Source organism: Megascapheus bottae, chromosome 7 (genome assembly GCF_031878675.1).
Source record: "Megascapheus bottae isolate mThoBot1 chromosome 7, mThoBot2.hap1, whole genome shotgun sequence".
In the NCBI taxonomy this organism is placed as follows: domain Eukaryota; kingdom Metazoa; phylum Chordata; class Mammalia; order Rodentia; family Geomyidae; genus Megascapheus; species Megascapheus bottae.
Genome location: NC_143515.1, coordinates 22,660,883 through 22,685,463, shown reverse-complemented (window position 1 = coordinate 22,685,463; position 24,581 = coordinate 22,660,883). Strand labels below are relative to the sequence as shown.

At 39.9% G+C, this 24,581-nt stretch overlaps 1 protein-coding gene and 1 long non-coding RNA gene across 3 annotated transcripts in view; one reads left to right on the top strand and one right to left on the bottom strand.

Annotated features, from left to right (window-relative positions):
- Nucleotides 1–20,142, bottom strand: part of LOC150060435 (E3 ubiquitin-protein ligase RNF103) — a 67,931-nt gene extending 47,789 nt beyond the window's left edge. The window contains exons 1-4 of one of the 2 annotated variants that reach the window (XM_090336536.1): nucleotides 19,746–20,142; nucleotides 17,484–17,623; nucleotides 5,821–5,936; nucleotides 1,561–3,576 (exon numbers count right to left, since the gene is read on the bottom strand). In XM_090336536.1, coding sequence (XP_090192662.1) covers nucleotides 2,001–3,576; nucleotides 5,821–5,936; nucleotides 17,484–17,623; nucleotides 19,746–19,971 — 2,058 coding nt within the window. In that variant the 5' untranslated portion in view covers nucleotides 19,972–20,142 and the 3' untranslated portion in view covers nucleotides 1,561–2,000. Of the gene's footprint in view, nucleotides 1–1,560; nucleotides 3,577–5,820; nucleotides 5,937–17,483; nucleotides 17,624–19,745 lie in introns of those variants that run through there. The other variant, XM_090336541.1, reaches the window with a different exon arrangement.
- Nucleotides 2,435–17,532, top strand: LOC150060436 (uncharacterized). Its single transcript, XR_016536231.1, has 3 exons — nucleotides 2,435–2,521; nucleotides 14,145–14,295; nucleotides 17,455–17,532. It is a non-coding gene; the product is annotated as an uncharacterized LOC150060436 (long non-coding RNA).
- Nucleotides 20,143–24,581: the final 4,439 nt, after the last annotated feature.

Here is a 24,581-nt window from a genome sequence, read left to right as displayed (position 1 = left end):
CCAGGACTGGAACAACAACAACAACAAAAGAACAGTTTAGCTATACAGAATATAAAAGAATCTGAGTCCACAGTGAATGGATGGAACATCCTTCTTCACACAGAAATATCAGCTAATAAATAGTAAATGAAGAATGGAATTAAGTTAAATCTGTATTACAGTTCTTGATGAATAACTGATTCATAGAATCATCAATGGATGTTAAAAACTATTGAGCCGACTGGGCATGGTGTATGGTGGTCAACTGTAATCCTAGCAACTTGAGAGGTGGAGATCCGAGTACTGAGGTGAGACCCCACTGTGACCCATAAAAAAGCAGGGCATGCTAGAGGGCATGTGACATCTCAACTACAATGAAAGCATATACAGGAGATACACTGGGCTGAGCTGGGCAAGATGCAAGTTTCTATTTGAAAAATGATTAAAGCATAAAGGGCTGTGATAGAGTGGGCGCCTGAGCAAGTGCAAGGCCCCAAGTTCAAACACTAGTACCACCAAAACATAAAACTACTATGCCAAGGAAGAAGATTCCTTAACTATAAAGGAAAAACATAGCTTATCATGAAAAGATAAAGTAGGTATCATTTCAATCAACATAATGAACAATAGAAAAATAGGAGTATATATCATCTAAGGAAAAAAAAGTGCCTGCACTGGGGGCTTGAATTCAGGGCTTGCTCAAGGCTAGCACTTCACCACATGGGCCACATTTCCACTTCCAACTTGTTGATGGTTAATTGTAGGTAAGAGTTCCATGAAATTTCCTGCCTGGGCTGGCTTCCAATCGCAATCCTTCAGTCTCAGCCTCCTAAGTAGCTAGGATTCCAAGTGTGAGCTGTCAGTGCCTACCAGCAGTATTCTTTAATTTAAATCTAATCATAAGAGACAAATCCAGAGTGAAGAACATTTTATAAGCCAACTAGCTTATAGTCTAAAAATATTAGTATCAGAAAAGAATAATTACTCTAAAGAAAAGAACAAAAGGAAGCAGACTCTATCTAATGCATGAGCCTTCTGTTCACAATACAAATGATACAAAAACACAAATGTAAGGTAGTTTGGAAGGAAGGATTATATACAACTAAATCCATGTGAAGTTTTTTTGGATGTAATAATGATTTGGTAGTTATATAACTTTTTAGGAAATACACAGTAATATATTTAGAGATGAAGCACCATGATGACTCAGATTTTATTTCAAAAGGATTCGCAAAAAAAGGTGAACATGATGAATTATGCAGAGATGGATGCTACCACATTTAGTGTACTATGTTCCCAACTCTTCCCTAGATCTAAAAGTTTTCAAAAGAAAGTCAACTTAATGCCTATAAGATAATCTATGTGTTGCTAGCATGCTACAGTTGATTTTTCAGATGTGCCAAATAAAGGCCCTCTATGAAATTCTTTCCCATCAAGGCTAACCATTCTAATGGTGAATACTATCTCTGGTTGGTGTCAGTAGCCTGTGCCTTCTACCTTTGTCTTTGTTCCACGTGATTCAAGAATCAGATCTAATGTACCTATGAAGTTAATAAATTTAAAATTAAAAAACCTGTAATCTTCTGGTTTTAAAATAATTTATTTTATAGGTCTGTTTTAATTTCATGTCTCAAAGCATACATTATTTAACCAAGAGGTGCTGGACAGATTGTAAAAAGGGAGAAAACATTTAGGATAAGAAACCGGCTCCATTCCATTAGAATTTGATCCTAACTTGTAAAGTCTTGCTAGGATAAATTTCTATCATACTTCTTTGTGCTTACAAAAAAACATTAACTTCAGAATTTCCAATATTGTAAATAAAATTTTTTTACAATTAAGTATGCATTCAATCGACACACAAAGCAACCAAATAAATTGTCATCAACATTAGCATAATGTGTATTTCTTGTCACTGCACTAACATTAAACTAAATTTTGAACCACAAAAACATTGTGACTAACATTGAAAAGGCAAGCTGTAAGATACTCAAAGCTAATAAAGGACAAATTGCACGTGGCTAAGATGGGACATCATTTGACAAAGGCTGGTGTTGTGCGTATGGCTGCTTTTTCTTATAAGAAGGCCACCGGCAAACAGGGCAACAGTGTCGGCCCCCAGCCAACCACATCACAATGCAATTCTGATGGAACACATGACCACAAGGCAATCCCATTAGCAAGCACCCATTTTCAAAATTCTCTAGGCAAACAACACATTCAGTGCAGTGTAACATATCAGCAGGCCACGTTAACCAGTCAGGTTCCATATCTTCATTAGTGTTATAGGATCCATATGACCTCCCCTTCCTTTCAAATGGGCTGGTCTGACAATATTTATTGGCACATGAACAAGCTTCAGCATCACAGTGACTTGCTCTTCCTGGAGAATTGTGAGCTATGCTTTGTTTATCTTCGAATACTTCCTTCTCACTGCTAACAGTGTCTGTGTTCTCACTGTCTGAGTCATTTTCGGTGTCTTGAGAACCCTCTGACATTTCCTCTTCAGACTGGACCCCAAGACATTTAAATCGCCACATTGGTAAGTTTTTTATGTAATCAGTTGGTATCAGAGGGTGAAGCCAAAGGTCAGGAAAAGCTAACCGCTCCAGGAATAAGTCAGGGTCTTCATCCCAGTCAGATTCTACAGGAAAGTTCTGAAAAGAAGCAATGGGGTGGAAGAGGTAGCTGGTGTACCAGTCCCACAGACTCGATAACCATTCTAAGTTATTGACATTGACTTCATCATTGTTGTTGCTTCGCCGTCTCTTCTTTTCAAAGTAATCGATTAGTAAACCATGTCCAAGATACGTACTGAGAAACAGGGCTGGGTGTGAAGAGTAAAACATCCAGTCTGCCCTTACCCATGAAGCCAGTGTGGTTGTATTGGAGTACCTCAACAACTTTAAGCTATATTCATAAAAGCTATCTAAGTAAGGGAGCTGTAAAAATCCCAATACAGGTAGCCAGGAAATAATCAACAGAGAATTGTATGTCCCTAAAGTGCTTATGAGAACCACAAATCGCTTGATGGTAGCCCCTTGTGTAATAAATAAGTCCATCCAAGCCATAAGATTAACGAGAACCAAACTCAAAACAAACAGATCATTTACTTCAGGTTGTAATGAGCGCAAAAATGAATCCATAGCCTGAAGGGATATAAATTCACCTGTGTGGTTTCCATATCTGTAAATTCCTTCAGGAGTTCTAAGTATGTACGATGGCATATTATATACACCAATATCTGCCATATAACTCTTGTTGTCCCAGTTTTCCACATTAACAAATATAAATTCTACTCTTCCAGTAAATTTTATACTTAATGCAGAGAAGAAAGCTGGTGGTTGGTCAAGGTTTGCAAAAAGGTATATTTTTACCCAATATTGATCACTTTTATTCCATTCTTCCTTCAAATGTTCAGCGTTATAAATGGTTTTGATTCGAGAAGCTGCATGGGCAGTTATCCATTTAAATATATGCTCTACTTCAATCTTTCGTCCACTGTATTCTTTAAGCATTACTTTCCCTTTAGATGTACTTGTTTGTGGAACAGACATAATGAGAGTGGATCTAACCCAGCCTCTTCTCTTGCAGTACCTGTAAAAGAAGAGAGTAAACTATGAATAAACAGCTGGGCTGTGTAATATATCTTCTCCCAATAAATATATTAGGACCTGACCCTCCCTTCACACCAAATTACCCTCAGATAATCAGAGGGCCCAATACGTGGCAGTTGTGCAAGAAGAAAATCAAGCTATTTTTTTTTTTTGGCCAGTCCTGGGCTTGGGCTCAGGGCATGAGTACTGTCCTTGGGTTTTCTCAAGGCTAGAGCTCTACCACTTGAGTCCCAAGACTCACTTCTGGCTTTTTTTCTATGGATATGGGACAGAGGAGTTGAACCCAGGTCTTCATGCATGCTAGGCAAGCATTCTACCACTAGGTCAAACTCTCAGTCCCCAAGCTATTTTTTTTTTTCCAGAGCAGAGGACGGAACTCAGGGCCTTGCACTTGCCAGGCAAGTGCTTTTCCATTGAGCGAAATCCCCAACCCCTCAAGCTATTTTTTATAGTTAAGGTTTCCAGTTGAAAAAAAAAAAATCTTGACCCAAGTATATCTAGAAGCCTTTGAATCAAGGATATCAGTAAAAACTTGAGTCTCTTTTATATATATACAGTACTGCCTTCTGTGCTGCTAAGGTCTAAAAGACAACACAGAAAAAAAAACCTGCTCAAGAAGAATTTAAATCCTCTTAAAGATAACTTACATAAGCCAATTAACTATCCTCTTAAAGAGACTAACACCTATAATCCTAGCTACTCAGCCTCCTGGATGAGATCTGAAAATCACACTTAGAAGCCAGCCCCAAGCAGCAAAGCCTGTGAGCCTCTTATCTCCAACTGACTACCAAAAAAGTCAGAAATAGAGCTGTGGGTAGAATGCTAACCTTGAGCAAAACAGCTCAGAATAGAACCCAAACCCTGAGTTCAAGCCCCAGAACCAGCTCAAAAACAAAAACAAAACAGAAATATTAAAACTATATATTTCATTGTTAAACAATGTAAATGAGGGGCCAGGAGTTTGGCACAGTGACAGAGTGCTTATTAGCTAGAATGCACAAAGACCCCGGTTAGATTGCGAGGTACCACATATTTGGGGGGAAAAAAAAGCTAGAAGTGGTGCTGTGGCTCAAGTGGTATAGAGCTCTAGCCTTGAGGAAAGCTCAAGGACAGTACTCATGCCCTGAAAACAAGCCCCAGGACTGGCAAAAAAAAAAAAGGTAAATGAAGTTCAATAGCATTTTAAACTGATGAAGATTTCATGAATGATAAAGGGTGATTAGAATTCCCATAGACAGGGAAAAGAGAAGGAAACAGATTATCTTAGATGCTAAGTCCTTGATTTGGTGCAATCTCTTGAGGGTGGGAGTCAAGCCTTACCATTTGTTAACCTGAGCATCTCTCATAATCCCTGATATCCACAGGTACTGTTGCAAAATAATCTGTGTAAAAGTTAACCCACAAAAACACTGCAAGCTTTTTTGTTTCTATATTCTATTTCTTCACTAGAAACCATGAAGAAGAAACAAAATGTACTAAAATAAAAAGTATTTAGGATTGTTGGGTGCTAGTGGCTCACACCTGTAATCCTAGCTACTCAGGAGGCTGAGATCTAAGGATCATGGTTCAAAGCCAGCCCGGGCACAAAAAGTCTGTGAGACTCATCTCCAATTAACCACTAGAAACCACTAGAAAACCAGAAGTGGCCTTGAGCTGAAGAGCTCAGGGACAAAGCCCAGCGTCCAAGCCCCATGACCTACAAAAAACAAAACCAACAACAACAACAACAAAACCAAATGATAACAAACCAAACAAAATTCTTACCTAAGAGAATGGAACGATAAAATTAAAAAATGAAATATTGAAGGGCAGAAAGAGAAAGGACACATACTTAAAGAAAAAGAGGATGAATCTGATTTTGAACACTAGGTCTTAGGAAAAATGGCATACCTAGCAATAGCTGTAGAGCAGACAGAAATGAACAGAAAGTATAAATTAGAAGGTGGAGGTATAAAAAGATTTAATCAGTACCATGATATAATGTACAGCTACTTGTAAGAGAACACTGAAATAAAAGAATCAAAGATACTATTAAGAGACATTCCAAAAGGAAAGAACTCAGGAGAGCGAAAGCGAGAGAGAGGAAAAGGGAGAGAGAAAAAGAGAAAGAGAAACAGTTCTCAGAGAGTTCTGGGTAACTGTGCTAAACATTGTAACTAGCTGTATTAAACAAGAAAGATTCTGGTCAGGACTCAAAATTCTAAGAATTGTCTAATCCACTTACCTGGGATCACTAGAACAGTTAAAAGTGCCTGTACGTATTCCAAATCTTGACACCTTTTTAACCATTTTCTCCCAGTGAATTTTACCAACCAAAGGACTTCTGTCATTTGCTATGACCTGTTCTCCAAAAAAGAAAAGACTGAGTTTAATTACCTAACACAGTAAAAACCAATCACTTATATCTACAGTATAATTTCACTTTTAAAAAAAGATGTTGTTCTCAATTCTTGTTTATTGTATTACTCACATTATCATCGCAATTCCTATAGAAGGAACACTAGACAAGTCTTAAAACACTAAATACAGTACATGGAACCTCTATGTGCTGGTAGTTGCAGAGGACAGAATTAAAAACATAGTAAAGAAGCTAGCCACGATCTCTACCATGTGGCTTAGTCTCTACAATTAAGTTTTATCGGAAGAAAATGTCCCAGAAAGTTAATTATCAATCCAGATAAAGCTTATGAAATATTACATGTGGATTCAAGAAATTCAAATTTCATTTTTTTTTTTTTGCCAGTCCTGGCTTTTAGCTCAGGGTCTCAGCCCTATCCTTGGATTTCTCAAGGCTAGAGTTCTACCACTTGAGCCTCAGCATCATTTTCAGCTTTTTTCTATGCATGTACCAAGGAATCGAACCCGGGTCTTCGTGCACTACCACTAGGCCAAACTCCCGGCCCTCAAAATTTCACTTTTTTAAAGCATAATTATGAAGCCATATGTTGATTATGTGTTTTTTTAATTAAACTATGATTTAACTGAAACAATACTATTATTTTTCCTATTGCATTTCCCCCTTAACAACAATGAAAAGCTCTTACCATATTTTTAACTACAAATTTTTTTTCTTGAACCTCGATTTGACTTTCAAATACAGAAAAAACATTTTAAAAGAAGTTCTGATTTAATCTTTAAATTATATAACAACTTCTTGGGGTTTTTTGTTGTTGTTGTTTATTTTGTTTGGTTGGGTTTTTGCCAGTCTTGGGGCTTGAACTCAGAGCCTGGGCACTGTCCCTGAGCTTTTTTGTGCTCTATCACGGAGCCACAGAGCCATCTCTAGCTTTTTCTGAGTAGTCTATTGAAGGTTGAGAGTCTCAGTCTTTCCTGCCTGAGCTGGCTTCAAACCTCAACTCTCAGATCTGGCTTCCTGAATAGTTAGGATTAGAGGTATGGGCCACTGGCATCCAGCTACAACTTTTATTTATCAGCCTCTCTAATAGTTTATACCTTGTCTCTTTATTTCCTAATCTTCCTGACAGAATTCAATGACGACACCAGTGAAAAACTTTAAAAACAGAGACACAAAAATAACGAAGTGAAATTTAAAAACTAAAATTGAAAAATAAAAACAAAAGACAAAAAATAAATAAGTGGAATTTAAAGGAAAGCTGGAAATGAGACCATCTTTCTTATTTATTTATTTATTGCCAGTCCTGGGCTTAAGCTCAGCGCCTGAGCATTGTCCTTGGATTTTCTCAAGGCTAGAGCTCTACCACTTGAACTTCAGCACCACTTCAGGCTTTTTTCTATGTATGTGGTACCGAGGAATCGAACTTGGGTCTTCATGTATGCTAGGCAAGCACTTTAACCACTAGGCCAAACTGCCGGCCCCCATCTAATTTATTTTTTATTTATTTATTTTTTGCCAGTCCTGGGCTTGAGCTCAGGGCCTGAGCATTGCCCTTGGACTTTCTCAAGGTTAGAGCTCTACCACTTGAGCCTCAGCATCACTTCTGGCTTTTTTCTATGTATGTGGTACCAAGGAATCGAACTCGGGTATTCATGTATACTAGGCAAGCACTTTAACCACTAGGCCAAACTCCTGGCCCCATCTAATTTATTTTTAAGTCCAGGGTATAGGCCAAAGTTACTTTTATAAATGCTGTTGTTACTGTTCCATTTAAAATTACAACATAATACTCTAAAACCTCTAATTTTTCTGGCAGGAAGGACCATTTTCATGTTTATAAAATCTCCATAAAAATGTAGTTCCAGGTGGATGTATGAAATGAGTGCCAACAGTCAACTTCCTGTCAAGGCAGCCCAGCTACCCTAGTCACTTGAACAAATTAAGTCTAACAAAATATCAGAGGGCAGAAGGAGCATGAACACCTGGTCATGACAAATGACTAAGTCCACTTTATGTGTCACTAGATCTCTGTCCAATAACTCCAGTGATATGTCATCCTCATACTTACAGAGACACAGACATATGTGGCATCTCATCTGTGATGATTAATAAACACTAACATGCAAATTAAGAACATTAAGCAAATGGTTTTGACCTGGGGCTTCAACTCAGGGCTTGGGCACATCTCTTAAATTTCTTTTGCTCAAGGCTACCACTCTACCACCTGAGACACAGCATCACTTCTGGTCTTTTCTATTTATGTAATACAGAGGAATCAAACTCTGGGCTTCATGCATGCTTGGCAAGCACTCTACCACTAAGCCACATTCTCCCCTCATCCCTGTCTCCCCAAGGCTATCATTCTACTACTTTGAACTACAGCTCCACTTCTGAGGGTTTTTTTTTTTTTTGGCACTTGAGATAAAAGCCTCATGGACTTTCCTTCATGGGCTGGCTTTGAACCATGATTCTCAGATCTCAGCCTCCTGAGTAGCTATGATTACAGGTGTGAACCATGTGTGTCCAGCTTGATATTGCTTTTTGTTTTTAAAATGAAAACAAATGGTCCTACTAAGGGAGATATGAGTTCACATTTGAATACACTGATGGCCAAGGTAACCAGAAAGATGGAAATTTAGACAAGGTTGTAAATGAAAGGTTTTTGAGAAGCTTCATTTTGGTCACATTATTCCTGCTTTCACCTTTTTCCTTGGTTTGAAAGTACACTGTAGCAGGGCACGGTGGTGGTTCACACCTGTAATCCTACTCAGGAGGCTGAGAGCTGAGGATCTCGTACAATGCCAGCCTGGGCACTAAAGTCCATGAGAATCGTATCTCTAATTAATCACCAGAAAACCAGAAGTGACGCTGTAGCTCAAGGGGTAAGGAGGTAGCCTTGAGCTGAACATGTCAGGGACAATGCCTGGGCTCAGATTTCAAGTCCCACAACTGACAAAAAAAAATAAAGTATACTGTAGAGGCAGCAGAGTGTGATTTACTCTATGCCCAAATCACAAGATAAGCTTTTCTTTTCTGCTATAACTTTAAGAAACACTCTGGGTCAGAGATCCCAGAGATACCTTGAACATAGTTCTTAGATTTTTCAGGAGATTGAGCTCAGTGCAATCATACCACATATTTCCTGTTCTTTCCCTTTGATTTTTTTTAAATTTTATTTTAAGAACTTACTTTTCACCTGGGCACTGGTGGCTCACACCTGTAATTCCAGCTACTTGGGAGGCAAAGATCTGAAGATCCTAGTCTGAAGCCAGCCTGGGCAGGAAAAGTCCATGAGGCTCTTAACATCAACTACCAAGAAGTTGAAAGTGGAGTTCTGGCTCAAGTGATAGAGCACTAGCATTGAGCACAAATGCTCAGGGACAGTCCTCATGTTGAGTTCAGCCCCAGAAATAGAAAAAAAAAAAAAAGAATCTTCTCATTTTCCCATTTCTTTTTTTTTTTTTGCCAGTCCTGGGCTTGAGCTCAGGGCCTGAGCACTGTCCTTGGACTTTCTCAAGGATAGAGCTCTACCACTTGAGCCTCAGCACCACTTCCGGCTTTTTCTATATATGTAGTACCAAGGAATCGAACCTGGGTCTTCGTGCTTGCTAGGCAAGCACTTTAACCACTAGGCCAAGTTCCTGGCCCTCATTTTCCCATTTCTTGATTAGCAGTGCCAATAAGGGAAACATTTCAAGTCTGTTTATAATAACAATGCTTCAAGTAGTTACGAAACTACTTTTGTCAATGCACGCATGGCTCTAAGCCTGGGCATCTCAGAGAAGTCCTGTTTCCCTGCACAATTCCAATGTTAGAAACAGGGGAAGGAAGAAGATTGTTCCTAGGTATTTTCTGGTTCCAGTAGAGATAGCAGAATAGAGTTGTAAACATTGCTGAGACAGATATATATGACAATAATTAACCCCAGGGCCTTATTTCCTCAGCAATCTGTTCTGGCATCTGCTTTTGAAGGGCTTAAGAATCCCTGACTGAGAGTGGGCACAAAAATGAAAAATCATAAAGGTATTACATGAACACATTTTAAATGACTGTATAGCTTTATTTATGTAATTAATAATTACTTTGTCTGCCAGGTATGCTATTTCATGCCTTTAACTTCAGTTACTAGGGAGGCAAAGATCAGAAAGATGACTGCTTGAAGACTCCAGCTCAACCAGTAGCTGGTCGTGGTGGTGTATGACTGCTACACCAACTACAGAATAAACATAAATATAAGGGGAGAAGTCCAGGCTAAACTGGGCAAAAATATCATAAAACAGCCAAATACATCCCCCCAAATAATTAAAGCATAAAGAGAAAGAGGGTAGAGTGCCTGCTTATGAAGCAGGAGTTCCTGAGTCACAAGCGTATTTACAGTTAACATTATGCAACAGATTTAACATACGTTAAATCTGATGGAAGCTAAATTAAATGTCCACTATAAAAAAGTCAGTATTTTCACAAAATAACTCATCTGACTGAGTTACATGGCAGACAAAATATTTTAATTTCTACTCTGACACACCAATACTACTTGATTCACAGTGTATATTCTGTAAGTGCACATTTTCCTGAACTGACATCTACACTGCTGGTCTCACAATAAAGGGAGAGGAGTTCGGAAAAGAAGCTACATTCTCTGCTGGGACCAAAGTACAGAGCCTAGATTCTTGGCAACATAGGCTAGAAGTGAAACAATCTTTCCATTACCCTGCCCAGAGCATTTATAAATGGCATCCCTACATTTGTTTACTGTTATTTTCTGAAGCTAATGTAGCACCTAGTTCATAGAGGTGCATATATTTGTGCTCAATTAAAGTATTTCTGCTTTTTATAGCTTAGTAATTCTTTTACTTTCATTACATAGAACACCTAAAGGAAACTCCAACTTTTGTATTTCTGTTATGAAATCAGAAAGCTTTTAGTACAAATATTAGTATAAACAGTATCTGACTATATAACTGCATGTGCACTAATGTTCACTTTTTTGTTATGTTTTTGGCAGTATTGTGGTTTGAAGTTGGGGCCTTAAGGTTGCTAGGTAAGCAGCTCTACCACTTGAATTCATACAGGGTAGGAGACTTGGATATTTATATTTAACATCATTCTTGGGCTACACAAAATTATTAATCCAGGCAGATATACTCAGGCAGCCGATGAGAAGCTATAACAAATGATTTTGTGGACTTTATACAGCCCTTGGGCATATAAAGACTTAGTGCATTAAGTGAAATAAGCCAGACTCAAAGGAACATAGGCTCAATGGTTTCCCTCATTTGTCATAATCAGTAGAAACCTCGGCCTCTCCTAGCAGAGATTTACAATAGAGCAAAACCTAGATACATAAGGCCATATAGGATGATGCTAAATAAAAGGACCTCCAGGATATAGAAACAAAAGCCATATAATGAATGATTGTTATCCTTAATGTACTATGTTATCTCTCATCTCTTTTGCTGTCCGTTGGTTATCTCATATTATTATAGTATTTTACCTTGTTATCTGATATAGTGTATTATATGCTTATTTGAAATCGGATAGGGAAGGGGGGAAAACAAGGTGAGGATCAGGGGTGGGGGGAGTGAAGTAATGCACCTTCTATCTGGCAAATATAATGTAACCCTTATATTAATTACAATAAAAATATATGAAAAAAATACACTTTTGCTAGGTGCTGGTGGCTCATGCCTATAGTCTTAGCCACTCATGAGGCTTTGAGTGCTTCTAAGCCAACTCCAGTGAGCAAATCGGTGAGACTCTTATCTCAATTCACCAGTACAAAAGCTAGAAGTTTGGCTCATGTAGTAAAGTACCAGCTTTAGTCAGAAAAAGCCAGGCAAAACTGGATGCCAGTGGTTCACATCTATAATCCTAGCTACTTGAGAGGCTAAGATCTGAGGATAGAGGTTTGAAACCAGTCTTCAAATGCTGTGAGATTCTACCTCTCATTAACCACCCAAAGCAGTAAGTGGTAGACAACTAGCCTTGTGGGGAAAAAAAGGGAAAAGAATGAAAGAGGGAAGAGGAAGAGGAGAAAGGAGGAGGGAAAAGGAGGAGGAGGCCCAAGCAAGCTGCGTGGTCCAATAGCTCACACCTGTAAACCTAGCGACTCAGGAGGCTGAGATCTGAGTGAACATCATGGTTCAAATCCAGTACAAGGAGGATGTTCATGAGATTCCCACCAAAAGCTAGAAGGTGAGCTGTGGTTCAAGTGGTAGAGTGCTAGTCTTGATCAAAAAAGCTCAGGGACATCACCAGGCTCTGAGTTCAAGCCCAGGGCCTGCACAAAGAAAGACATGAAAAAGCCAGGCAAAGGCACAAGTAGCAGTTCAAGCCCCAGCAGCAGAATACACACAAAAATAAATGAACTTTTTCTACTCTGGCCTATTTTTTGAAGGTAGAATTTATTATTGAATGGATACCTGGCATATCTCTTTTAATACTGCTAGCCCCCTCACACAATATTGAGTATTAAGGAACATAACACTTCCAAACAATACGAGTGCCACACTAATATCTTCTACATTTCTCAGTATTTCTTTTAACCAAGGGTCTTGTTTTAAAATTGTGGGCCAATTACATGTATACAAACTATAAAAATCGTAAGAAGTCAGGATGAGTAATGACAAAAACAAAACTCAACTGCATTTTAATTTTTTTGTACTCTTTCTAGTTTATAAGTAAAAGTCTTTCACAACTACAAAAGACTGGAAAAAGTGGTTTGCTTCCTGAGTAGCTGATAAATAAGCAAGAAAAGTAGAATTGTCCTAAACAAAACTACTAAAATATACAGACTTAAAGTTAACCATTAGTAATTTGTGCCAAACAGGAACTTAACATAATACTTCAGTAAATATTGACCAATGCTTTCCAATTATTTAAATCAAGTTGTGCTTTTCATTGCTACCTCCATTCCAATGACTTTAAATTTCTTATGATGTGGCACAGGCAAAAGGAACAAATATCTGTCTTTAAACTATGACCAAAATCAAAACAGAGAAACAGAAATGTTAAGAAAGGACAAATCTAGATCCATAAACTCTATAAATTATATTAACTTTTCCATTTCAGAAGCCTATCTACTGTGCCATCTGCCTCTCTGATCAAGAGTCTTTAGAAAGAAAAGTAATCACCTTCTATTTGTGGTGTCAACAACACTGGGTAGTGGCAGTATCAGTTAATTCAAAACTGGAAAAGAAATAGCTAAGTAAAGATCTGAGATCAGGGCCGGGAGTTTGGCCTAGTGGTTAAAGTGCTTGCCTAGCATGCATGAAGACTCAGGTTCGATTCCTCGGTACCACATACATAGAAAAAAGCCGGAAGTGGTGCTGAGGCTCAAGCGGAAGAGCTCTAGCCTTGAGAAAGTCCAAGGACAGTGCTCAGGCCCTGAGCTTCAAGCCCAGGACTGGCAAAAAAAAAAAAAAAAGATCTGAGATCAGGTTAGGAACAAAGTAGGAAAAGTTACAGTCATAACTGTTATAACTTGGCATCTAGGGTATTATTGGTATGCCACGTGTATTTTACTACCCTGAAAACTAATATTAGTTCCGTTCACCTCACATTGTATAGACAGGCATAAAGATCTTGAAAATGTTGAGGATTGATGGTCAAAATTTATGTCTTCCAGAGAAGTGTTACTATGAGGGGCTGGGAGTTTGGCCTAGTGGTAGAGTGCTTGCCAAGCATGTACAAACACCGGGGTTTGACTCCTTGGTACCACATACACAGAAAAAAGCTGGAAATGGTGCTATGGTTCAAGTGGTAGAGCTCTAGCCTTGAGAAAGCCCAAGAAGATTGCTCAGGCCCAGAGTTCAAGCCCCAGGACTGGCAAAAATAAAATAATGTTACTAAGAAAAGACTTCTCCTTCCACACTTAAAAAAAGAGAGCAAGACAAACAGCTTATTTGGAAATAAACAGACTTCTATCATTTGCATCATGCTTTCAGTCCCCATACAGGTTTTGTGCAAATTATCCTCTAAAAAGGTTTATTATCATATTCTTTATATTATCTGAAGAATGACAACCAAAGAGAATACTTCTGTTCTATTTCTAGCAGGTAATTTCAATTTTAAATATAGCTTTGAAACAAACAGAGCTGAAACTAGTTTATCTGTACTGATTACCTTAGCTGGTTAGTTCACAGTGCCAATAATAGGCTTTCAATCTCACTCTTCTTGGCTGTCCTGCAAAGATTGTTCTGTCCAGACCAAACTAGCTATCTGACAAATGTAAGCCACTTGTCCCAAGGAACACAAGTCAAACCATAGTGATCACAGCAAACCTTGAGCACCACTGGAAAAATTATGTGTCCTATTGCATCATTTCTACACACAGAAAACCAAGTAAGTACATTCTGGTTTTTTTTAATATGGTATAGTTGACTGTTAGTACTTCTGAGCTCTTAAAAAATACTTTGAGGCTGGACAGAGAGTTTGGCCTAGTGGTAGAGTGCTTGCCTAGCATGCATGAAGAACTGGGTTTGGTTCCTAAGTACCACATATTTAGAAAAAGCCGAAAGTGGTGCTGTGGCTCAAGTGGTAGAGCTCTAGCCTTGGAGAAATCCCAAGGACAGTGCTCAGGCCCTGAGTTCAATCCCCAGGACTGGCACAAAAAAAAAAATACTTTGAGTTTTAGAGTCAGGTGCCTGTGGCTCACGCTTATATTCTATATACTCAGGAGGCTGAGATCTAAGGATTATAGTTCAAAGCCAGCTTGGGCAAGAAAGCCATGAGACTCTTATCTCCAGTTAACTACCAGAAAAAAAAGAAAACAAACAAACAGACTTAGAAGTGGAGTTATGGCTCAAGTGGTAGAGTAACAGTCTTGAGGAGAAAAAAAAAAGCTTATTTTAATTCTCATTTCATACAACCAACTGTCACCTTTTGCGAGTATTTTTTGCTACTTTTTTTTCCTTAGCCTATTTTTCTTCTTAGCATTTTCCACTACTGGTATTATATTAAACATTCATATATGTGGTATTTGCCTTTCTGACTGGAATGTAAACTGCCTGAGAGAGCAAGGACATAGTCGGTGTGTGTTCCTCTTTTATCTCCAGGGCTGAGAACAAGGATAGCCATACCTAGCATATCCATGCTGAATAAATGAATTCATTTTGTCACATATTAATGAATCCTAGCTTATAAATACCTTCAACAAAACATCAAAAACCAGTTTGCTTGCAAATCCAGAGTATATGGTTAACCTAGTGAACCACAATGTGTTGCCTACAGGTGGTATCCTATATACCAAAGAATTTCCAGTTTCTTAACATGGTTCCTTCAAGTTTCAGCAGTACTCAGCATCTCTACCATTTATTTGCCTGGGGTCAACTAAGTCAGGCAACAAGCATTTAGACTATACAAAAAGAACTGTGGGACTGACTATTCAATTCTATTGCAGTAATAAATATAAATTATAAAAGTCAATGATCTGACTACATTAGTAGAAATAAATACCAGGAAAAAGAAAAAGAATAACTACTTATTTATAAACTAAAGCTTTAAAGGAGCTATAGCTTCTTTTTCTTTCTTGAAGATCAATACCTGGCTGCTTGCTCTACCATTGAGCTACATTTCTAGCCCCCACAGATTATTTTTCAAAATCTTAAAACAGAAATAAACTAGAATTTGAATGGACAGTGTACATATTGTTGATTATCTGGAGTGTAAAGTCACAATAAAGGAAAGGCCACAAATATCCAAAGCAATCTCTAGAAGATTCCCAAACCTCAACCTATTAGCAGAGCACACTACAGTATTATTCCATCCTCTTATTTTCGATCATTTGTACTGGAAAGCCTATCTTTTCTCAAGCACACTGCATTCTGTGATACGACCAGCTATACAACTAAGGTTTCAGAACTCAAGTTATTTTTAAGCTATATCTTGAAGTTACTTTTCCATACCCTAAATCAATTTTGTCAACTGCAGAATGAAATAACAAATACATCCAGCAAGAAATCAGAAAACTTAGATTTGATTCTGGTTTAATACATCCACTGGACAAGCTATTTAATTTCTTAAATCCTCGGAAAGGGGTAGTCTGGTAAAATCTCCAAGCTTCAGCCATTTTACACACTAATTTTATACTAATTTTAGCCTAACCATGCTGTTAATTCAGCTGATGTTACTTTAAATGGATACACATTTTGTAACTTTAGTTTTCTTCGGAGTAGTATTTAGGAAACTGTAAGTTCAATGTAGTCTAGATAATTTTAATTATAAAACATTAATGATAATGTGTCCATTTGTTTAAACCATACTTTGAGAAACATAAAAGATGTTTTTAAGGCCTTTAATACACTAATTAGATCTTGCCATTCACCATATATTTTATCTACCTACCTACCTACCTACTTTTAGCAGTATCAGTTTGAACTCAAGGCTTACACTTGTAAGACAGGTTGTCTTACCAATGAGCCATGTGTTCAGTCCTGTTCTGCACTGATTAGTTTTAGCAGAGAGTCTTGCTTCCAACCTGTTCCATGCTTGGGCCACTTGATCTGCCTACCTTAGGCTTCCTTCTCTGCAGGGCTTACAGGTACCTACAAGCATATCTAGCTTCATCTTTCCTGAGATGGAGTCTCATGGACTTTTCTGCCTGGGTTAGGACAGAAATCCCCCCACCCTAACCTCCTATGTCGCTGGGACAACAAGCATCAACCACCGCAACACACTATAGGCTGAGAAGGGGTTTCATAAACTGCCCAAGCTGGCCTCAAATCACAGTCTTCATTCTCAGCCTCCTAAACAGCTGGTTAGGTTTTAATTTCAGTCGTAGGGATTGAATTCATGATCTGAGCTCTGTCCTTAAGCATTTCTGCTCAAGGCTAGTGCTCTGCCACCTGAGCCACAGCTCTACGTCCAGCCTTTTTTCTTTGGTAAATTTCTTTCAAATTGTTATTATAAAGGTGATGAACACTTGTCACTCTGGCTGCAACAGGAAGCCTAACACACACAGATTGAGCCCAGGCAGGAAGTGAGACTCTATCTCAAAAATAACCAGCAGAGCTGAGGTATAGTTCATTGGAAAGAGCACCTGTCTAGCAAGCATAGGACCCAGAGTTCAGACCAACAGTTCAAACCCTAGTACTGCCCCCCTAATCAAGTGTCACCTCAAAATCAAACAGACAAAAACTAGGGTTTAAATGGTCTTATTGTCATAAGCACACTAATGAGTGTTCCCAGTAACTGTCCACAACAGTTCCTCCGTTATAGTCACGAATGGCTATGTCCCTAATAAAGAATTATTTTATTTCTATTTAAGGTTCTTCATTTATATGCAAAAAAGATCTGAGCTGTTAAACTCAAAATCAGAGTTAAGAAAAACTGAAACAGTGCATGTCACTAAAATTAAAGAATGCATATGGTATTTCTCGCTTTAAGAGAACAACACAGCTGCCTCTCTTTGAGAACTGAATTTTGCCTAAGAAACATGACATAAGTAAACAAAAGTGTCACCAACTAGCACATACTACACTAAAAATAATATCTTTTTGAAAGTTCTGCAGAATTATCATTGCTTCTGATACCTGAACAAGCCAGATGCCATCTTTTGTATCTTCTACAAGCTCATAGAAGTGCATTTCACCACTGAAATTGGTGCTAGAAACGGATTCAGATGCCTCCTCTTCTTTGAGAGCAGAATAAAGCTCACCTTCCATCAAGTCACCTAAAAAAAAAAAAATCACACACAAACATGTTAAAACTTCAATTTTCTACCATTTTCTACCATGAAGAATCATGTATTTGTTCTTCCATTGTACTGCATGGAAATAAAAAAAATAGAACCTAAACATACCTATTAAGATTCATACAGTCAACAAATCTGTAATAAGAACCTACTATGTGGTAGACAAAAGTGAATAAAACAGAAAAAATCCACTTCTTATATTTTCTAGATGCATCATTACAAAATTAGTTATAAAACAGAGCATGCATTTCAGATGGGTCATTTCAAAATCTGTTAGGAAATGATTCAATTTGTATCAGTCCAAAATGACACCACAGTTGCACTTTTATGTATGGCATGCCTAGGTTTCCTATCATTTAAAATTTTATAGTTTATATGCTCTGACTTAAAATGGGTTCACAGGGTTTACATGACTTGGAGATTAGAACAAACTACACATCCACTCACTAATTTACAGTATGAATTAGAGTTTGTATTATCAAATAAAACCAAAGGAAAATGTCTGTTTTGCTTTAAATATTAAGCAGTGAGTAACCAGCACCCCAGTGTTTACAACAGCAAAGCCATTCAAAACAAATATTTCAGTTTTAAATTGCCATATCAAGACTTATTTTCCTATAAAATGTGTAAAGAGACCGTACTTTTTTGTGATCTAGGTATATTCTTCAGACTATGTGTGATCACTTTGCCCATTAAATATGACACGTATTTTTGGCCCAAATGAAGGTAATAAATACATAATACAAATGTCAAAAGAACAAAATGCATGAACCAGTTATTTTACTGTGAAAAATGATTTGACTTTTTCAAGTAGACACTTTTCATTTCTAAATCTAGTCAGTTTATTAAGAGATCTTTTTCTTTAGGTACTCCATTTCCTCACCATACATATGCCCATCAGCAAGCAAGGGACAAGCATAATATATATTTCCTCTAAAAAAAAAATCCCTTTGGCAGAGAGGGTTTCTTTCTTCTACCCTGGTAGTGACATCAGAGTTTTATATAAACTGCTATGGAGTTTACATTTTTATATATCACACTATATGGCTAGAGGGCACTATGAAAAAAGTGTATTGTAAAAGACAAGATACACTTGAAACAAAAAAAGATAACCATCAGTTTCAAATGCTACCTACAGCAACGTCTTTCTTAGCTTGCACTCCTCCTTCAGGAAGTCTTTTTAAAAAGATACACATTGTCCAACAGTTAAGAAAAAAACCTCCATTTTTTAACCCAATGTCACCTAAACCCACAGTTAAAAAATAAATTCTTTAAGATTTTAAATACTCCCACAACTATTTCAGTTCTAATCCTCAATCCATCAAGAGATGCAAGGAGCCTGTGATTGATGACAAGAATGAATTTACATTTAAGATAGATTTTTAAAATCCTGATATATTTATGTATATGAAATATGACTATATATTAAGCATATATTCATACACATATTCATTTATAGGTGGATATGTGAATATATATGTATATATACACTTCATGCAAGGATTATAAAACTATCTTTTTTTCATAAAAATTCTGATGGAAATACAATAAACTCTAAACTGGAAGGCATTCAAGCAAAAAAAAAATCTAATTTAAACTAAATTAAAAATCTGAAAAGACTGAACAGCATACACTTTATCTGTATTTAAACTCATAACATTTAAATGTTATGCTCCAATGTCTGATAGTATTCCAATGTTTTCCCTGCCAGGTAGCTTGATTTTACTATGCTGACAAAAATTGCTGGTACAGGCTTCCTTGTCCTAAATTTTGATAAATTCCAACTGACAAACGATACTTCCCCGTTTGGTGACAATACCCAATTTTGAGGGGGGGGGAGGCAAAACAATTTAGTGAACAACGCTAAAAAGCTACACTTTCCAAACCATCACTAAAAAAAATAAAATAAAATAACCGTAAAAACACATATAATTTCAGCGCTCTTCTCCAAGCTGGGATTCCATGGACAAAGCAATCTTGCTTAGCCCGACAAGAACTCGGTTCGATGGGGGCGGGAAAGGATGACAACCAGGTAGATGAGGCGGTGGCCCACCTCCCCCGCTCATCCCATCCCCAACGTGGAGAGGACCTCAACACTCACCTGACTTTTCCACCAGCTCCCGCACATCCTTCTTCTCGGGCAGCCCCGAGTAGCCCAGCCCTCGGCACTCGAGAATGGTCTTCAGCTTCTTGAAGCTGAGTGCCACCGGGTCCACCAGCTGGGTGGCGAAGATGCCAGTCTCATACCACACAATGGCCTCAAAAAACCTGGCCAGGACGAACAGGACCAGAAAATAGAGGAGCAAGAAAAACAGCTTCAGCCACATCTTCCCCCGGGTCAGTGTCTTCGCTGGCCGGAGAGTCGGGGTGAGGGGGAGCGGGCGGTGGGGGGAGGCAGGCGGGTGGCGGCGGGGAGGTCGCGGCAGCCTGGGCCCCTGAGGACGAGCTTCCGCGCGCGGCGGTCACCGGGCCATCCCCGCGGGGAGACGCGGGCGGGCTGGGGGCTGCCGTGCGGTTGGGGCGGGGGGCGCGCCCAGGCGCGGAGCCTCGCGCGGGGTCTGCCCGTCAGGAGGCCAGAAAAAGGAGAGAAAACCGCTCAGAACCCCCCATCCATTCGGCAGTCGGGGAGCGAGCTGGGGGACGCTTTCCCCGGGACGATCCCCGGGCTGGGCTCCAGGTAACGGGGTCGGCCGTCCGGACCCCGGGTCCCCGGGGGAGGGGAGGCAGGGCGGCGCTGAGGGCCGGCGGGCGGCGGCCGCGCTCCCGCGCTGCGGGTCAGGAAGGCGCGGCGCTCCGCTGAGCCAGGCCCGGAGCCCAGGGCACCCGGCGCGGGGAGAAGCGGATGCCGCCGCCGCCGCCGCCGCAGCGCCGCGCCCGGCGCCCAGGCCCCAGGCCGCGCCGGCCGCCCAGGCTCCGCGGGAAGCGCGGCAGACGCGGCGGCGGCTCCAGGTTCCGGAGAGCGGGCGGCAGGGCGGCGCGGCCCGGAGGGGGCGGCGCGGTCTCTGCAGTGGGAAATCCGGAACGCTGGAGGGGGGAGAAATAAAAAATAAAAATAAACAAGCTCAGGGATAACGCCTCCTGGTAGCTGTCGGGCTGCTTTCAGGCCACGCACAGCCTGTCTGGTGCAGGTGAGCGACGAAAATCCAAGCCGCGGTCCCGGACGTCCACCCCCGCCGCCGCCTCAGGCCGCGGCCGTCGACCCCCGCCGGCAGTGGATCAGCTGCGGCCCCGGCCCGAGTCCGAGACATAACAAGTGACGTCGGCGCCGGGGGCGGGGCCTCGGGAGGGGCGGGGCGCAGCCTCCTGGGGCGAAGGCGGGAGAGGGGAGGGAGGGGAGGGGAGGGGAGGGGGGAGGGGAGGGGAGGGGGGAGGGGAGGGCGACGCGGGGCCGGTGACGCTGCGGGGAAACGCGCCGCGACCTCCACCGTGCAGGTTCAGGCCGGCTGGCTTCCAGACTTCTCCAGGAGTTGCATATCCTAACGTCTCCTCCACTCTAGCCTGTCTTTGCCCTGAAGATAGTTAATAACTGATTCTTGTCTGTGGGTTAGATTTAGGGCTAATGTCACTATGTCTATGTTTCCCTTTTAAAAAAATCAATAAACAATCTGGCAAATATCATGTAACCCTTCTATTAATTACAATAAAAATATATGAAAAAAATCAATAAACATAAGGAACAAATGTTCCTTTATGAGTACTGGTGAAGGGGGAAGTGTTGACATACTTGACTTGGTGTGGTTGAAGAGGAAACTCAGAAAACATGTTTTTCCACCTTTACGTGAGAATGTGGTTTGTACACATGTGGATTGGAGGTTTGTCCACAAAGTAGAGTCAGGACGAGATCTAGTTGTTGCTGCCTTCCTGCCTCCTTCAGTTTCAGTGATGTTCAGAAACAGATGTGGAGCTTGGACACTGGTGGCTCAGGCCTATAATCCTAGTTACTCTGGAGATTTGAGGATCACTGTTGGAAGTCAACCTGGGCAGCAAAGTCCAATAGACTCATCTCCAATTAACCGCCAAAAAAAAAAAAAACAGAAGTGGAGCTGTGGCTCAAGTGTTAGAATGTTAGTCTTGAGCAAAAAAAGCTCAGGGGCAGTGTGTAGGCCTTTGAGTCTAAGTCCCAAGACCAACCAGTTTAAACACACACACACACACACACACACACACACACACACACACACACACAAAACAAACAAGGAAGCCCTGAACTCCCAGGACAAAGATTGTTAGGTATTGATATGTCCAGGTACAAAGTTCTGTGTATTTAATGGGCACTGCCAGTAAGAGGAACTTATATAAAATGAGTGAACTGGACAGGTGTACAATACCTGGTTCTGTATTTACTTAACTCTGTGCCAGTCTTGAGGGAAAAGGGAGTTCGTTGGATGCATGAACTGAACAAGGTTACCTCCCACTGACCCTCTTGATCATGAAGAAACAAAGCCAGGAATTAGCCACAGTGTAAAACTAACTCTCCTAAAGTAAGGATGACAGTTTCAGGAAAAAACTGTAAACTTTGAGTTTTAGAGCAAATGAAGAAGAAAAAGTAAAGAATGGGGCTTGGGATATAGCCTCTGAATGGTGCCCTTTGAACTAAATTTAACAAGGACATTTCACTTTATTCAGCAAGTGGAGGAGGAACTAGGAGAGGACAGGCCCAGGGGGTAGGGAGAAACAATCAGAGGAGGAGTTGTAGGAATGTACAGCTCTTGGACTTTGGTTTGCTGTCTTAACTAGTTTCAATGTGGCTTTGTTTTCAGGATTGGCAGGTCAATGTAAGAAACTATATGAAACAGTTTGTTCTAATAAGCTTGGTTCTGAAATTTCAGAATCTTTGAGCATGTCAAGGTGACATTACAGGGTGACATTGCTGTCCAAAGCTTGACATATAGGTGATGCGCCTCACTTAAAAAAAAATACACTAATTAGGAAAAATTGACTCAGTGTCAAATATTGGGAGGAACAGACAAAGTTGGTTGTGAGCTGGGGATGGAACTAGTTAGTTTCAAATTGGAAAACCATCTTAGACTGTGGGACACACAACAAGGAAGGTATTATGAAACTCTTGACAATTTTTGTTGGCTTCAGCTGCCTTCTAGCCCCCTGGCTCTGTTCTTTTAATGCTTCAACCCTAGGAGCAATAAAGGCACTAGTAAAAGTGGATACATATTGGCTGGATAGGGGAGTCTGGACACAAATCTGCTAAAAGTAAGATGAACACCTTTACAGGAGGACAATTTACAATGCAAACTTATTGGCACAGTGATTCCTCTTTAAAAACTTCATTATAAGGAAATGGTTGGATATGGATGCGGATTTTTATGTAAAATTTTATTGTTAACTGCAGAGTTGATAATAGAGATCAAATGTCTGGCAATGAAGAATTGATCATTTACAGTATTCCAAATGGCAAGCCACTAGGCAACCCCTAAAAAGAAAAAATCGATACCTACAGACATGAAGCCATGTCCGAAATGTGGTGTGTGCAGGAAAAAAAAGCAGTTTACGTGGTATGTTATTTTTGTGTTTGTATTTGAGAAAAGAAGAGATCAGTTAGGTGAGATAGCTCATTCCTGTAAGCCCATATACTCAGACAGTGATCAGTAGGATCCTCATTTGAGACCAGCCTCAGAAAATCCCATTTCAACAAATAAGCCATGCGCAGCAGTGAGCATCTATGATACCAGCTACATGGGAGGTCATAAAAGAGAGGTAGGTAAATCGAAGTAGAGGCTGGTCTTGGACAAAATCATGAAACCTTAGCAACAACAAGGAAAAAAACCTGAAAAAAAAAAAAAGGCTTGAAGCCATGTGACAGAGCACTTGCTTAGCAAGCACAGGCCCTGAATTCAAACCCCAGTACCACTAAAAGGGAAAGAAAAAAAAAAAATGCATATATCGAAGGGCCAACTATATTCATTTCTAAGTGATGGGATTTCAGTGATACTAATTTTCAATCTTTTTTGCTGAAATAATCATGCATTACTTTTGTCATCTTAAAAACACTCTATAGACATAATGTTTTATTACATACATTAATATGTACCTATGACATAAAACCCTCAGCTTAATTTTAATTCTGTTCTAAAATCTAAGGGCCAGTGATTGTATATAGAGATTCCATCCTTGAATACTTATTGGTTAAGCATAACATTTGAAATATGATGTAAAAATCAAAGTTAATAAATTTTTTAATTAAAAAAATCAGAAAAAAGAAATTTACTCACAAAATTTTTGTAACTGTAACTCTTCTGTATAGCACCTCTACAATATAATAATAATAATAATAATAAAAGAATCTCCAAGCAGGAAAAAAATGGGTTTTGAAGAGGGCCAGGAGTGTGGCCTAGTGGTAGAGTGCTCGCCTAGCATGCACAAAGCCTTGGGTTTGATTCCTTGGTGTCACATACTCAGAAAAAGTCAGAAGTGGTGCTGTGGCTCAAGGGGCAGAGCACTAGCCTTGAGCAAAAAGTGTCCAAGGACAGTGCCCAGGTCCTGAGTTCAAGCCCCATGACTGGCCAAAAAAATGTTTTGAAGAGTGAAGCTGTCACTAGGATTGCTTCTTTGGTCTGGAGATTTAGCGGAAGCAGTACATATTCAGGACTCCAAGGTGATAGGGGTTGGAGGGGTGGGCTACAATTTCTCTTCAGCCTAGCTGGGCACACATAGAATCCATGGTATGCTGGTATAGCAAAATACCACTGAGCAGGCAATTTATAAGGAACAGAGTTTATTTGGCTTGTGGTACTAGAAGCTGGGAAGTCTAAGAGCAGAGTATGCCAGACTCTGGAGATTATCTTCTTGTTGCATCATCCTCTGAAGGGTGGAAGAAGACAGAGAGAGAAAGAGACAGAGAGAGAAAGAAGGAAAGAGAGAAGATAACTGATGACGATGAATGAAGAGTGAATGAATGAATGTAAGAGGAAGCTGGATATGG